This window comes from Aphelocoma coerulescens, chromosome 3, assembly GCF_041296385.1.
Source record: "Aphelocoma coerulescens isolate FSJ_1873_10779 chromosome 3, UR_Acoe_1.0, whole genome shotgun sequence".
NCBI classification, from domain to species: Eukaryota; Metazoa; Chordata; class Aves; order Passeriformes; family Corvidae; genus Aphelocoma; species Aphelocoma coerulescens.
This window is the reverse complement of record NC_091016.1, coordinates 6,838,327-6,852,195: the sequence shown is the minus strand read 5'-3', so window position 1 is coordinate 6,852,195 and position 13,869 is coordinate 6,838,327. Positions and strand designations below refer to the sequence as shown.

Below are 13,869 nucleotides of genomic sequence, written 5' to 3'. Positions count from 1 at the left end.
TCTGCTACCCCCTGGTTAACCCACACAAAGGGGTCTAATCCTGCATTGGAGGAAGTGAGACCAGAGTTATGGATCACATTCCTTTGTGCCAGATACGCATTTCTGTGGAATTACACTGGTTAAAACACTTTGCTGAGGGGAACTGTTCCAATAGTTCAGTAGTTCCAATAGGTCTAATGATGTCAAAAAGATTTTTCAAATTAGCTTTGACAAGGTTTGGGCCAAACTCTAAATTAACAGAACACTTTTTCTTCTACTCTTCAGACTAAGGAATGTTTGCCCATGATAATAAATGTCAGGGTAAACTCACAGCTGGTAAAATGGCATTCTGTGTGTTCAGTGTCCTGCGTACAGCAGCATCAGTTATCAAACATTTATAGCTCAACATTTCACCTTTGATACTTCACTCTAACCTCATATGAGAGAAGATAGTCCTGCCTGGATTTAAATGTACAAAACAGCCCTTTTGTCCATACATTCCTAAGTGCTTTCTTCTGAGCTTTTAGCACTACTGATCTTGTTATTTTTTCCTTGCTGCTTCATAGCTACAAACCATCCTTTTTTCCCCATACTACCACAGTTGATTTTCCTTAAAGGCCATAGTGGTCACACTGAAAGATGGGAGCAAACTCCCAGCTTTTCTTCCCGCACGTGATATTCTGCATTGCATAATGTTGCCTCAGAGGTAAAAAGCTGGAACGTGAAAATAAGAAGCTCAGCTACAAAATGTATTTAGTCTCACTTGTTCTGCCTCAGTTCATTTTCATTTTATGTTTTGGCCCAAACATTGCACAGCATCATCATAAAATACAGGTATTTATAGCACTGAGTGGCTCAAAAGAGCGCTGGTCAGTGCAGATTAGCTGCACTGCTTGGGTATGATGGGCACCATGGAGCAAACTGGGGTTTGGAATGTGTCATTCCAGTACGGAGCTGCCCTGGGGCAAAGCCGTGGCTGCTTTTGTAACACTTCTTCCTTCCCTTGTTGTGCCAGAACTGGAAAATCAGCTTCTTGCAAAGCTGGGTTATAAAATCAAGAAGCAATAACATAGTTGGCTTTCCTTGCCCATGTTCCCTGGGAGCAGCATCAGGGCTTCATCTCCAATCTCTGAATCATCTTCTGGGGCTAGGGGGGCATATCCTTTGGGGACACGTCCCCAGGCTATGACCTGCAATTCAGCCTTACACGGCTACGGGGCTTCCCTGGGTGGACAGCACTCTTCTGGCTCTAGGATGGAGTCCAGTCAGTCTGTTTATTCTGTATTTCCTGACAGCAATCCATACAAATGTACACAGTAATAATGCTTAAACATGGAGGCATCCTTTTCCTAAGAAAGGAAGAGAACAGAGTAAAAAGCATTGTTTCCCTGAGTATTTCCTGTCTCCATCCACTAGACTTAGGTTCTGCCAGGTGAGGAAGTCTAATTGGATTTTTGGGGTCTATTAAATCACAGCAGTGCAAGTTCAATTTCAAATACTCTCACCATCTGTCTTTTCAGTATAAAATCTCTCACTTCCTAAATGCTTCTCTTTTTTTTTTAAAGTACCTAGGAAAGGGGATTGGAATAATCAATCAGTTGTTTAGGCCACATAAGAATTTTAATGGTCTCCTGTAGTCACATTAGTGAATACAATATTCAACTCATTTTAGAAGAACTCCCTTGACTACTAAGTGCTAGTTTTAGCAACTTCTCTATTTGGACAGGAAGATAACTGTGGCATCTGAATAAACGCCAGGTCTAGAGAGATGCTGAGCTCTTCCAAGAAGCGCTACAGACCTACATAAATTCATTGGTGAATTCAGCAGTCCCAGTTCTCCTCCCACTTTGCCATTTGCTGTGATCTAATACTGAAATTCCAGTGGCATTCACAATATGCTGGTTCAATATGTTAGGAAGATTCAAGCAGTGCATAGGCCACACAAATACGGCTCAGGAGAGACAGGGCTGATATTTACTGATGGCTTGGCCCCAAGCAAATCACTTCCCTTTCTGCGCCTCTCCTTCTTCCCACTCATCATCTGCCTTGTCTATTTAGATCCCAGGCATTTTGGGGCAGCAGGCTCTCCTGCCTTGTGTTGTGGGGGTACTCATATGAGACTCTCTTCCATGTTGTTGAACTGATTTCAGTGGGAGCTGCATCCAGCACAGAGTTGACGTAAAGTGGTAGTTAGAAATGGTGTGTCCAGGGAACTGAGCAGCAAAAAGGGACAGATTGCTCGTGAGACAAGAGCATTTTTCGGCTGCAAGGGGCCCCAATCTGAAGTGTTTGTGGAGGAAAAGTGATGCTGACTATGCTCAATGACCCATCTGTCTGTCTGTACATGGAAATTTAATTTTTTCTCCACTGGACTCCATTGATCTTCACAGTGGTGATTGATTTCAAGGCCATAAAGCCTACGGCTGGGGTTGTGCTTGTTCCTGAACACGGGACCTGATGTAATTTTCTTCCCGTTGTCTCTGCTGGAGACTCCTCTGGTTCTCAGGAGTACTGGGACTGTCAGTGCTGATGACCCTGATTAAAAATGTCACCAGCTCCAGCACCAGGGCTCACATGGTGTCTGAAAATAATGCATCCTGTCAGGTGGCAGCAAAGTTTTCCGCCACCTGATGGCTGAACACTCAAAACTAAACTGAGTTGAGATTTTCCAATTTTTAAACCCCTTTATTGTGAAGAGGGTGAAATACAGTCTGATTCAATTGTTTTTTTCCCTCCAGGCAGGTATTAGCTGTGAGGACCAAGCCAGCATCCCCTTCCTTAGCACTGTGGAAATCAGAGTGCTTTCTGTTCCAAAGCAGTCAATCTAGGACATCTCATGAGCCTTGAAATCCTGATAAATATTTCAGAGATACACAAAGAAATGGCATTTACATGCTGTGCTGACCAATGTTCTATAAATAACTGCAAGTGTTTATGGAGAGGGAAGTATTTAAAGCAGACTGGGAAAATGGATCGAGGGCCCTTCTCACCTTCCCCTCTTGCACCGTTATGCCAAGGACATGAGAGTGGTGCCGACACGAGGCACCCAGAGCTCTGCAGCAAACTCAGCCACTTGTCCCTGACTTCAGGTCACCTTCAGAGGCTGTTTCCTTCATTTATCTCCAGAATCCTGTCTCAGTGGATCCTCAGGTATGGGCAAACCAGTGCGTTGGCTGCACTTGGCAACCAGGGAACAGTGTCTTGCATGGCCCTAGTGAGGGGTAGGGATGAGCAGGGACAGTGGCACATAAAGCTGTGGCAAGGCCCTACCAATGTGAGTTTTAAAAAACATTTCCAGTGTCATACTCTCTATCACTTTTGCTCACAATGGAAGTGCAAATAAAATGCAAGTCCTTACCTCTTCAACAAGCTGTAGCATTCGACGGGTGCTCTCAAGGGACTGAAAAAAACCAGGAGAAAACACTGAGATTTGGCAAGTTACGCTTTCCAAGGCTAACATGTAGGCTCATGCTGACAGGATGTTTTTCCTGCACTCTTTCCCTCCCCTCCAAATCTGGCCATCAGCAGGGCACTGGTGATCTCTCCATCTCTATGGATGGCTAATGCAGCAGTTCCCAGCACACCTCGAGGCAGCTGCAGTCTCCAGGGCTTGTGCCCCCCTTGCTCACACACTGCGGTGGTGCTGCTCAGAACAGCAGGCGTTCCACTTTAAAAATAAAGCCTGTGGTTTTCAGCTAAGACTCTTCAGAGACCTAATTGGTGACTTCTAACAGTTAATAGGTTTGACAAATCGAAGGAATCCTCAGAAAATATTAAATTGTTGCCTTTTGCTCTGACGCCAGTCAAATTGATGCACAGTCTAATACCTAAACCAAACTCACAATCAATAAATGCCCTAATCTAGACTAAACATGACATTAAATTTTAGCCCAGCTCATTTCATTTCCAATTCCGCTTTCAGTGTAAAGCTGACGGAAAAGAGCTCTAGAAATCCTTTGCCGGATCATCTCCTATTTCTGGCTGTGTGTTTCACACCAACCCCAGCCCCGAGTTCCCAGTTTAGCTACTGGTCTCACTTCATCAGCGAGCTGGTCGGCACGCCGCTGCATTTCTTCCAACTCATTGCGCATATCCGCGTCTTCCGCCATTTTAGCTGTGGGGGTGTTTGGGGACGCCGCAGATCAGGATTTGCACTCAGCTGCTTTGTGAGCCTGAAAGACAACGAAAAGGAAGAGAAACAGTGTGGTTAGGAGCCGTGCTTAAATGTCAGTCCCACAAAAGTGCTTTTATTGCATCAGTGTCCTCACCCAGACTCTCGTTCTGGATAGTAATTCCTATGTAGTAGAGAGCAAATCCTTCCTTTTTTCTTAACCTTTCAAATGCAATTCATATGGAAGCTGGACACTCAGGAGATGTTATTTGCTGCCAGAAACAATCTTGAAACCCATTCATTCTTCTCTAGAATTAAAAGGCTTAATGTGAAGCAGGTCAAGGTCAAGCCTATGCCACTCAAGTCCTATGTTTCAGCTGCCTTGCTTGGAGGGCTAGATGCTCAGCTAACACATCTGCAATTAAATTAAAGACTATGAAATTTTGAGGATTTTTATCAGCTAATGACTTGTCCACCATGATATAGTTCAGACTATGAAATGATATTTACAGCTAGACCAGGAGAAGTTTGCCTGGGAGAATCCTTCATTTTGGGGGAAGCGACGGTAGGACCTACTGGTATTTTCAACTTCTCCACAAAGTGGGTCAGATCCTGCTCTTGCTTATTCCTCTTGATACAGAATGACACCCCTGTGCTCATCCTAACCGGAGGTCAGGATGCAGGCCATTAATGCTCATTTCGGTAGGGTTTCTTTTTTTTTACAAATTCAAGCTAGCTCTGATTGCTGAGCATGACTTGATTAAGAAAGGCGGGCCCTCCTACCATCTGTCAGGTCTTTATAACAACAACACTGGCTTATTTCTTTGCTTGATTCAAGCACGGCACATTGCAAATTACTGCTCACTGAATGTTGAATTGTTCATTGCAGGAAAACCTAATTGCAGGTGCAGAGCAGGTGGGGAAGTTGTGGGGGACTAAAAGTAAACAGCCATAAAGCAGATGCCATCATGCTCAATTACAGAAAGAGGACAAAAGCAGACCCTTTTGGCAAAGCTGCTCTGAGAAGGCAGGATCCCGGGGGCTGTTTTCTGTCCTGTCTTTGCAGTATGTGCAGCCTTTATGAAACAAAATAATTCAGGGCAGAGCTTGGCTCTAAAATTTTAGCAATAACAACTCTGTTTAAATGGAAGTTACTATATATTGGAGATTAAACCATTCCTCACTTTGATGGTGCTCTCCATCAAGACATCAGGAGTTTGGGCCGAGCAGGTACAGCTGGGTGGCAGTGACATTTCCTGGATCACATCCTGTTTGCTTAGAAAGGTGTAAGGAAAGCAGGCAGCTCCTTGTATTTCCTCTGCAGCTTCAGCAACAGATTTGCTGTTTTTCTCATCTAAGAGGGAATATGTGACCTTCATGCCTTCACATTAGCTGTGCCCTCACTCACGGTTGCTTTTCTTCCTTGAAGCTACAGCAGGAAAAAAATCCATCTCGAGGAGTCAGCCCTGCAGCTACTGGCACGGCATTCTACTTTCATCACTGAGCACATCGCCACATCCTTGTCAGAGGGAGGCTGACATTTTGTGATGGGTCACACCATGTGTAGGAGCCCAAATGTCTGCTGGAGAAGGAGGCCACCTGGTCCTGCCAGCTGCGTGGTCACAGCAGTGTGAAGGACCAAGCTTAGGCAACTTGTCTGCAGCCCCAGCTGATGCAAAGGCAGAGCTTAATTTCATGGCTAATACTCAGGCTGATATTGGACACTTCAAGGATGCTCACAAACAGCAGGAAATGAGCTTTACAAAAAAATGGTGCACTGGGATATTTAGGAGGAAAAGATAAACCGGGAACCGGTCTCTTCCTGAAGGGCATGTGAAAGTGTGGGGATACTCTCAAGGCCACCCCAACCTTCCCACCCTGCTGCTGTGCTGGTGTGTGTGCCCTTTCTGTCACATCACGCAGCTCCAGGAAGACACTTCTCCTGGCCAGCAAATGGAGCATGCTCAGGTGGGATAAAAAGAAGATATTTCAGTAAAGAACCATGCTCCAAACTCCTGTCGCACTTGGCACAGGCTGGCTCTAGCACTGGTCACTGCTTCACAGGTTGTGGGGTTTTCCCAGACTGAGGCACAACCCAGCACTGAAATATTTCTGGCATAGCCTCTGTACCAGAACACCAAGATTAAGCCTGTGGACCTAGTTTTGGAGCGTCTAGTTAAAATATTCTCCTCTACCTGGACCCGTCGCTACACTTGGCAGAATAGCAGCACTGAGCTTTAGCAAAAATCAGGATAATTGGTTTAGGACTTTGAGACTGATCTAATTGGTAAATACATACAGATGTTGAGGGGCAGGAAAGTGGTTCTGTGCTGTGTCTGTGTGGTAGCATCTCACTGGCTGTGAAGTGGGAGGTGATGCATCAGTGAGAAGGTGGGATGCTAACAGGGAATTTGGTTCATTCTCTAAGCTTATCCAGTGTGAGCTGAATAATTACAGACCTGTAAGTGAGTGGAGGTGACATGAGGGCTTCTACTGACAAGAGCAATTTATGTATTCACTGTTGGTCAGTCTCTGCAGATAAAAAAAAACCTGCACAGAAAATTCTGTTCTCAGGTTGATTCCAGCATTACGTTTGATGTTTTCCTTATTAATTTTTTTGATCATGGTCCAGCGGTGGTGATGGGTGGTGCAAAACCAAGAAACAACGTGGAGAAACTTCCACAGAAGCACAGAATGGTTTGGGTTGGAAGGTTCCTTAAAGATCATCTCATTCCAGCCCCCTGCCATGGACAGGGACACCTTTCACTAGACCAGGTTGCTCAGAGTTCCATCCAACAAGACCTTGAACACTTCCAGGTATGGGGTATCCATAGCTTCTCTTGACAACCTGGTCCAGTGACTCACCATCCTCACAGTCAAGAATTTCTTCCTAATGTTTAATCTAAACCTACTCCTTGTCAGTTTGAAGCCATTGTCCCTTGTCCTGTCACTCCATGCTCTTGTGGGTTTTTTTTTAGTCACCCTTCTTGGTTTGTTAGAACCATCAGTTGGCATCTTAGTGACAGACGTGTCTTATTTTGCATCAAGCTAAAAAAAGTGTCAGAGCTTGTAACTGGAGAGATGTTGTGCAGAAAGTGATTGAACTTGACAGGTTTATTGAGATTGTTTGGTATTTGTAAAGCACTTAGAATGTATTGAGAAATAGCAAAAAGCGTTCTTCCAGACAAGTCATTTTACATCAAGTTTTAGTCATAAACAGAAGTGCCCCGCAGCTATGCTGATTCAACTTTATTTAATAGAAAACCGTGCCCAAGAATCAATAAAGGTTACTGATTTGCACACAATATGATAAACTACATATATTTTGTAGATGGCAGGGAATTAGTTTAATTTTTTTTTCAGATTTTGCAATTTATAATGTGGAATAGGACAGATTAGAGATAGGATTTTCCTTGAAAAGTCCTGTTTAGGCTGAAATGCCATTCCACTGTCATGAATTTCCAACAACAAGCCCTGTTATCAATAAAAATCCTGTAGAAAGAAGAATTATGTTTTAAAGGGAATTATTGCTCTAAAGTACAAATTAATGGTTCTCCCTCTGTGCTGTTTCTTAGGAACACCTATAATTCTCCTGATGTTTAAAAACATGGAAAATGAATGATTTCAGGAATGGTCAAGGGAAGTTAAACCATGATGAATTTTATCTTACTGATACTAGACAGACTTTCAAAAACATAGGTCTGGCTTAGGCCCACTGAAACCTGCTCTTGTTTTAGTAGAACAGAAACAGGCCTAAGATAGTATTGAGGACTTGGCATAACAAAATCCTTGCAGAATTTATATTTTTGGTACTAGTTGGTATTTTGCATTCTGTTCTCATTCAAGTTAATTTGAATCAAATATCAAAATCCTATGATTGCCTTAGAAAACTCTAATATAACTAGAATAAACTCTCCAAAGTGTACTCTGTACTTTTAACTTAAACTACATTTTATTTTATCTACAGTCCCTGCAGAGATGACAGATCAGAAAACCAAAGTAGGGATGTAATATGTTAAGCTCTTTAGATCTAAAACTTTGATTAAAAAAAAGAAAAGGTTGCTACAGAAGTTACAGCCACTACATTCACTCAATTTGTGTTTATACTTGCAGTAATTGCCTATACAAATTCAACCTCAAAATTTCACAAGGATCTTGGTTTTCCCATTTCGGAAAAGGGAAAGGAAATCCTCTGGGTTCACACACAAACATCCACGGTGCTCTTCGAAAAGAAAAAAAAAAGCCCAAACATTGCTACAAAATACTGTGTACAGCATGTTCCAGGCTGTGCTCTGTCTCCTACACAATGCAAGTAACTCCAGGCTCTTGGGTGATTTACATCAAATTCCCTGCAGATGGTCTCCTACCTTATGCCAGTGCTTGTACAGAAGCACAACAGACTGAATGTTAGAGAGAAGTACAAAGAGAGACTGGCTAATGGAAAGACATTTCCTATTATACTTCGAATTCTGCATCTGCTATTTCAGTAGTGCTAAGATGCAATGAAGAATCCTATAGCAAGTACATTATATAATCCATATGGAGTTATACTGAAGGGTCAGAGAGACCTACATCTATCCCCAGAGGAAGAGAGATACAGCAAGTGACCTTTGAAAGTAAATATTTGCTTCACAGTGATATAAACACTTCAATGCAATAAATAAAGGAAAATGAAAATGCTGCAATTTACTGGGGAGAAGGCAACGCAGCAATATAACGTTCTTTTTTAAGCACTCTCCCTGTTATTAAAGGACACATCTACTCTTCCCATGGATATTTGTAGCCAGAAGATGACTGCATTGGCATATTTTACTAAAAAAGTCAGAGTCGATCCATCCCACTCTTTGTGCCTCTTTCTTGTAGGACTGAAAGCGTTACCATGGTGGTGTTGTGTTCGTAGAGCCACGGAAAACCCAAGGAGAGACACTTTGAATCAAGTGTCTCAGGATGGATGTTGGGCGGGCCATTTAAAGGTGGAATTCGGGTTGCTGCTATTGCCTGGCTGTTGGCAGAAGAAGAAACACTGTCAAAGAGGGAGATGAAATGTAGCTACAGATGAAGGGGGTCATCCTTGTTCCCTGGTGTCGGCCCTCATTTGGCTTCCTGTGTGCCATCCCAGGGGTGTTCAGCCTCTATGGGGTCAGGCACAAGGCAGCTCTGGGGCTCTGTAGGATCCTTCTGTCACAGGACACATTCTTTATCCTGTTGGACCTCCTCAACAGTGACCACCGCCCAGTGGGGAGCTCTCTACAGCTCACCTGTCCAGCACACTGGCTGTGTCATTCACCACCTTCACAAGCCTTCTGAGAGGGGCTCCTGGTGGCTGGACTATAGGAAATGCACTGGCATTAACCCCAAAGCTCAGTTTAGACCAGGAACTGCCTGCTAACACCAGCAGGGAATGAAATTACATGGAAAGTGTGAACGTGCTGCAAAAGGATGCTTAGAAACCATGACCTGTGTGTGTGCTACTGACACCACAGGCTCCCTCTGAAACTGTGTTGAGGATGGAGCGTTGGAAGGCAGATCCCAACAGAAAGCCAGGAAAGTCATGTGTGTGCTGCCCACAGTTGGTGTGACAGGCAACAGCTGGTGAGACATTTTAGGGAGTTGGGAACATAGTTTTTATAGATTGTGGGCTCTCAGCAACAGCCCTCACAAGCTCCAACTTTTATGACTTCTGTCATCTCCATCTTCTTTGACCCAGAGCTTACCACAATTAATACTGTCTATAATTAAACATGCCCTGCTTTTGCTCTTACTGTGTTTTAACTGATCTGAAAGCACTTGGAGAAGAACTCAGATAATTCTGTAATGAAAAATCCTATTTCAACATTTTACACTGTAGCATAAAATGCAACAATGAAAAAATTAGTCAGGATTGTTATTTATATTTAAATTCTAAATAGATTTGGAATAAAGTCTTGAGGAAAGTCTGCCTTTTGCCTCAATTCTTCAGCACATCCTATTGCATGGATCTAATTTATTCACAAGATTTTCAGCAAAGTTCTCATTCCTTTGGAAACACCTTTGTAACGTTTGTGTTACAGATTAAGCCAAAAAGCTGGAGCTGTGCTTCTGTAAGGTCTGTCAGCCTTAACCCATGGCACAGACACCTCAGTTCTTTCCTGCTGCTGTCCCACAGCATTTTGCTGCAAGCCTTTGGGCTCACTTCCACAGCCCAGACTGACAGAGTGCAGTGATAATAACCAATTTCACTTCATTCTTGCTTGATACTCAGTAAAGAGTAATGGCTACTGGTGAGGGCTTTTGAGGGAGTGACTTTGGAAAAGACGGGCACTGAGATCTTGCAAATCTGAATTCAGGAGAAACCAGTAATTCCTAGTTTATTCCTGTCTTCCTGCATCGCCTTAGGCAACTTATTTTACTCTCAGGGCTTGCTTGCCTTGCCTGAAGACAGGTCTCTAGAGCTGTGTGAGGTGCTGCAGGTGTTTGATTTCCTGCTGCTGGCTCTATCCATCAGCACTGTGCAGGTGTCTTGGATACCCTCTGATGGGACTGCTTGTCCATGTTTAACAGCTCAATCTGTCTCCCCTCTACACAACACAGATAAAATCCTTCTCTTCCTTCCTATCTTGCCCTTGTTTTGTCCTGCTTCAATTGCAGGTGTTTCAGGGCATGGACCAGCACCTTGCCTGGGGTCCAGGACAGCTGGGACTTTGGGATAAGTGCTGGTGAGCATGGTGTCATATTCTCCCACTGCACCTCTGCCACCCCACCCCGACACAAGGCAAGTCACTGTTGTCCTGTCAGCTGTCAGACAACACGGCTGCTCCATGAGGCTCCTCCAACACAGGCTTGTCGCTTCACCAGGCTCCCACACCGAAAAAAATGAAAGCACAGACCAGCCATTTTGTAACAATATCACCTCAGAGTAATAAAAACTTGACTTTCTATCCATTTTACTGCTGAAAGAAAATAAACCTCTCAATGTGTTATCTCTTTGCAGTCATTTTTACACCTATGTACCCACACGTTTTTCCTTCTTTTTTTTACTTTCCCACAGAAACAGAAAAACATTCAAGGCAAAAATGTTTGCTCTGTTCATCTGGGAGAACGACCAGCCAGAGAGGTGGAGGATGAAGAAAGAAACCTTCTTAGGGGAGTGGGCACCACATCTGCTGGCAGCCCAGAGCACAGACCTGGACAGAATAGGCTGCTGTGAGTCAAATTCCCTGTTATTGCAGCTCCCTGTCTCATGCAGCTTCATTTATAATTTAACAAGCTATGTCCTATGATTCACTAAGTTTATTGTATTTCCACTAGTTCTGAGTCCAGACCCTCACTTCTCCAGTACCAAAAAAACATTTTACTTTTAGCACTAATTGATTCACAGCTAGGAAACAGCAGCTTGTTCCTGTGCTGGTGTTGTCCTGTGGCTTAAATAGTTTATCTTCTTCCCTGCTCTCTCCTTTTCGCTCTCTGAGGTACAGAAACAGGACTTGTAACCTTCCCCAGCGTTTCTTATGACGTGAAAGATGGGCTCTGTTAGTCCCTTCCTGGTAGACAGACTGTTTGTCATCCTGCCAGCTCTTGGTTATGCCAGTTCCATTTGAATTAGTCTTCTCTGGAAAAGGGTGGCTGACCTTTCACACGGTATTTTAAATGAGGGTATGGGCTTTGCTCAAAGGGCTTAGTGCTTCCCCATCCTTCCAGGATATACCTGCTCCAAAATATCCTACAACCTGACTTGCCGTTTGCATAGCTGGATCTAGATGGCTCAGAACAAGAAATCCAGGTATTAGTAGAGGGGATTAAAGAAAACGTCTTGACTTGTGACAAAGCTGTTTGCATTCTCAGGCCAGAATCTTGGAGAAAAACTAAAGGCATCTGCCTAGCTGGAGGATGAGATCTCTGACTGTGTCATGATTGCCAGTAGAACTCAAACCCTAAATCTGTTCAGGTCTTCAAAATATTCACTGGCCATCACTGCAGCAAAAATGAGCAGTCAGCCTCTCTTCAATTTCATTCCAACCTGAGTTTCTTTACACTGCTCCTAAGCCACTAAATCTGATTAATGGTCAATTTTAGAAGCTAGTGGTGAAAGTCACGCCCCATTTCAAGTTGGAGGAAGTGTCACCACTGCCATTAGTGGGGTCAGAATTGCAGGTAGAGCTATGAGCCAGCGGCGACAGTGCTGGAGAGGCCAGCAGTGTGTGGAGGGGCAGGTGTGAGTGTGGAAACACCAAACAGGAGTGTGTGGCATATTAAATACTTTTCTCCTATATTTTCCTGGGCCTCTGCCTTGCTCCCTTCTGTTTCTCTGAGATGGAATAGAAATGTAAAATGGAATTATTGCAAAACATTTATTGAGGGATTCAAGAGATAGCAAGGAATAAGGAAACTGCATGGCTAGTTTTTCTGGGGCATTCCCACCAGGCTCCATGAGGCCTGCTGCATTTGCTGTTCCTAGGTTTGTAGAAAGAAGCTGTTCCCTCTGCACAGTCTTCTCAAGGGTGCCAGAGCTTTTGGTCCAGCCCCTACTCCATATACTCATCCAAACCTCTTCCAGATCTCCTGGTTTAAGTTAATCATCACCTCTCACCATTCCAAACCACAATGATCCATGGGTGAAGTCTCCTTCTGTACCTTCACAAACCAAGAGGAGCAGCCCCAGTGGCAACAGAGAAATGAAGCTGAGCTTCTGCAAGAGAGCATTAAATGAGTAGTTGTTCAAAAGACCTCGCTCCACATTGCCTCAGCCTTTCCTACGTCTTCTCTGCCTTTGCAAAGTCAGCGCAAAAGGTCAGAAGAGTTCCACACTCTTCTATTACACACTGATCAAATCAATGGCAGCAAACGCAAACCAGTAGAGATCATCCTCAAATTTCTTAAAATGATCCTAGAAGGCAGACTGACAACTGAAGAAAGACATTTTTAGGCTAAATGCATGATGAAAAGGAAACCCACAAATTGGAGAAAGATTTTTTTAGGCTAAATGGATGATAGAAAGGAAACTCACAAACTGGAGAAAGATTTTTTTTTAGTCTAAATGGATGATGAAAAGGAAACCCACAAACTGCAAAAAGGTATTTTTAGGCTAAATGGATGATAGAAAGGAAACCCACGAGTATTACAGTAAGAAAAGGGAGCATATTTGCATTGGCCTGTCACAAAGTAGAGCTAATTTCTGCTGCAATTTTTGGAACTCTGCAAGTCAGGAGGAAATTTTGTTGTAACTTTGTTTAATTTGAAAGTGATTTTTTTAAAAGTTAATTGAACAGAACCAGTAAAATAGATGTGAAATTCTTCATTTGTATGTTAAAAATTGGTGCTGTCCCACCTTCACTAGTCCTTCTAGGACTGGATGAGACAAGCTGTGAGTTTAAGCAGCACTTTTTCAAGCTTAGTGTGGAATGGCTGGTGATTTTGATATAATATGGAAAAGCATTTTGTGGTGAAAGAACAATAATTCCATATTTTATTGTAAAAGATTGGCAGTGACACAGTTAACCCCATCAGCATCGGTGTTGTCAAAGCTTTGACTTCCAAGTGATAGATGGGAATAAGGTGTTCCCCTGATGGTTGGTTTGTTATGGGCTGTCAGCACACTCAGCTGACATTTCACTTCTTTCTGCGTGGTTTGCATTTGCAAGATTTCTCTGCAGCCCAGGACTCATACCTACCCCTGCCTCTGAGCTGTGTACCACCAGGAAGGACCTTCCACAGAAAACGAAAGAAATTTAATTAATGCAGCACTTGCTAAATATAAACCTTTTAATAGGCGAGTAAAATACACTGCAATCGTGAGGGCATCA

General features: G+C 43.4%; 1 protein-coding gene across 1 annotated transcript in view; it reads right to left on the bottom strand.

Moving 5' to 3' along the window:
• SNAP25 (synaptosome associated protein 25) overlaps window positions 1-13,869 on the bottom strand; it is a 61,924-nt gene that overhangs the window by 24,882 nt on the left and 23,173 nt on the right. Inside the window, exons 2-3 of the mRNA XM_069008440.1 lie at window positions 4,017-4,151; window positions 3,338-3,379 (exon numbers count right to left, since the gene is read on the bottom strand). Of these exons, the coding sequence (XP_068864541.1) occupies window positions 3,338-3,379; window positions 4,017-4,088 (114 nt within the window). The 5' untranslated portion in view covers window positions 4,089-4,151. The remainder of the gene's footprint in view (window positions 1-3,337; window positions 3,380-4,016; window positions 4,152-13,869) is intronic.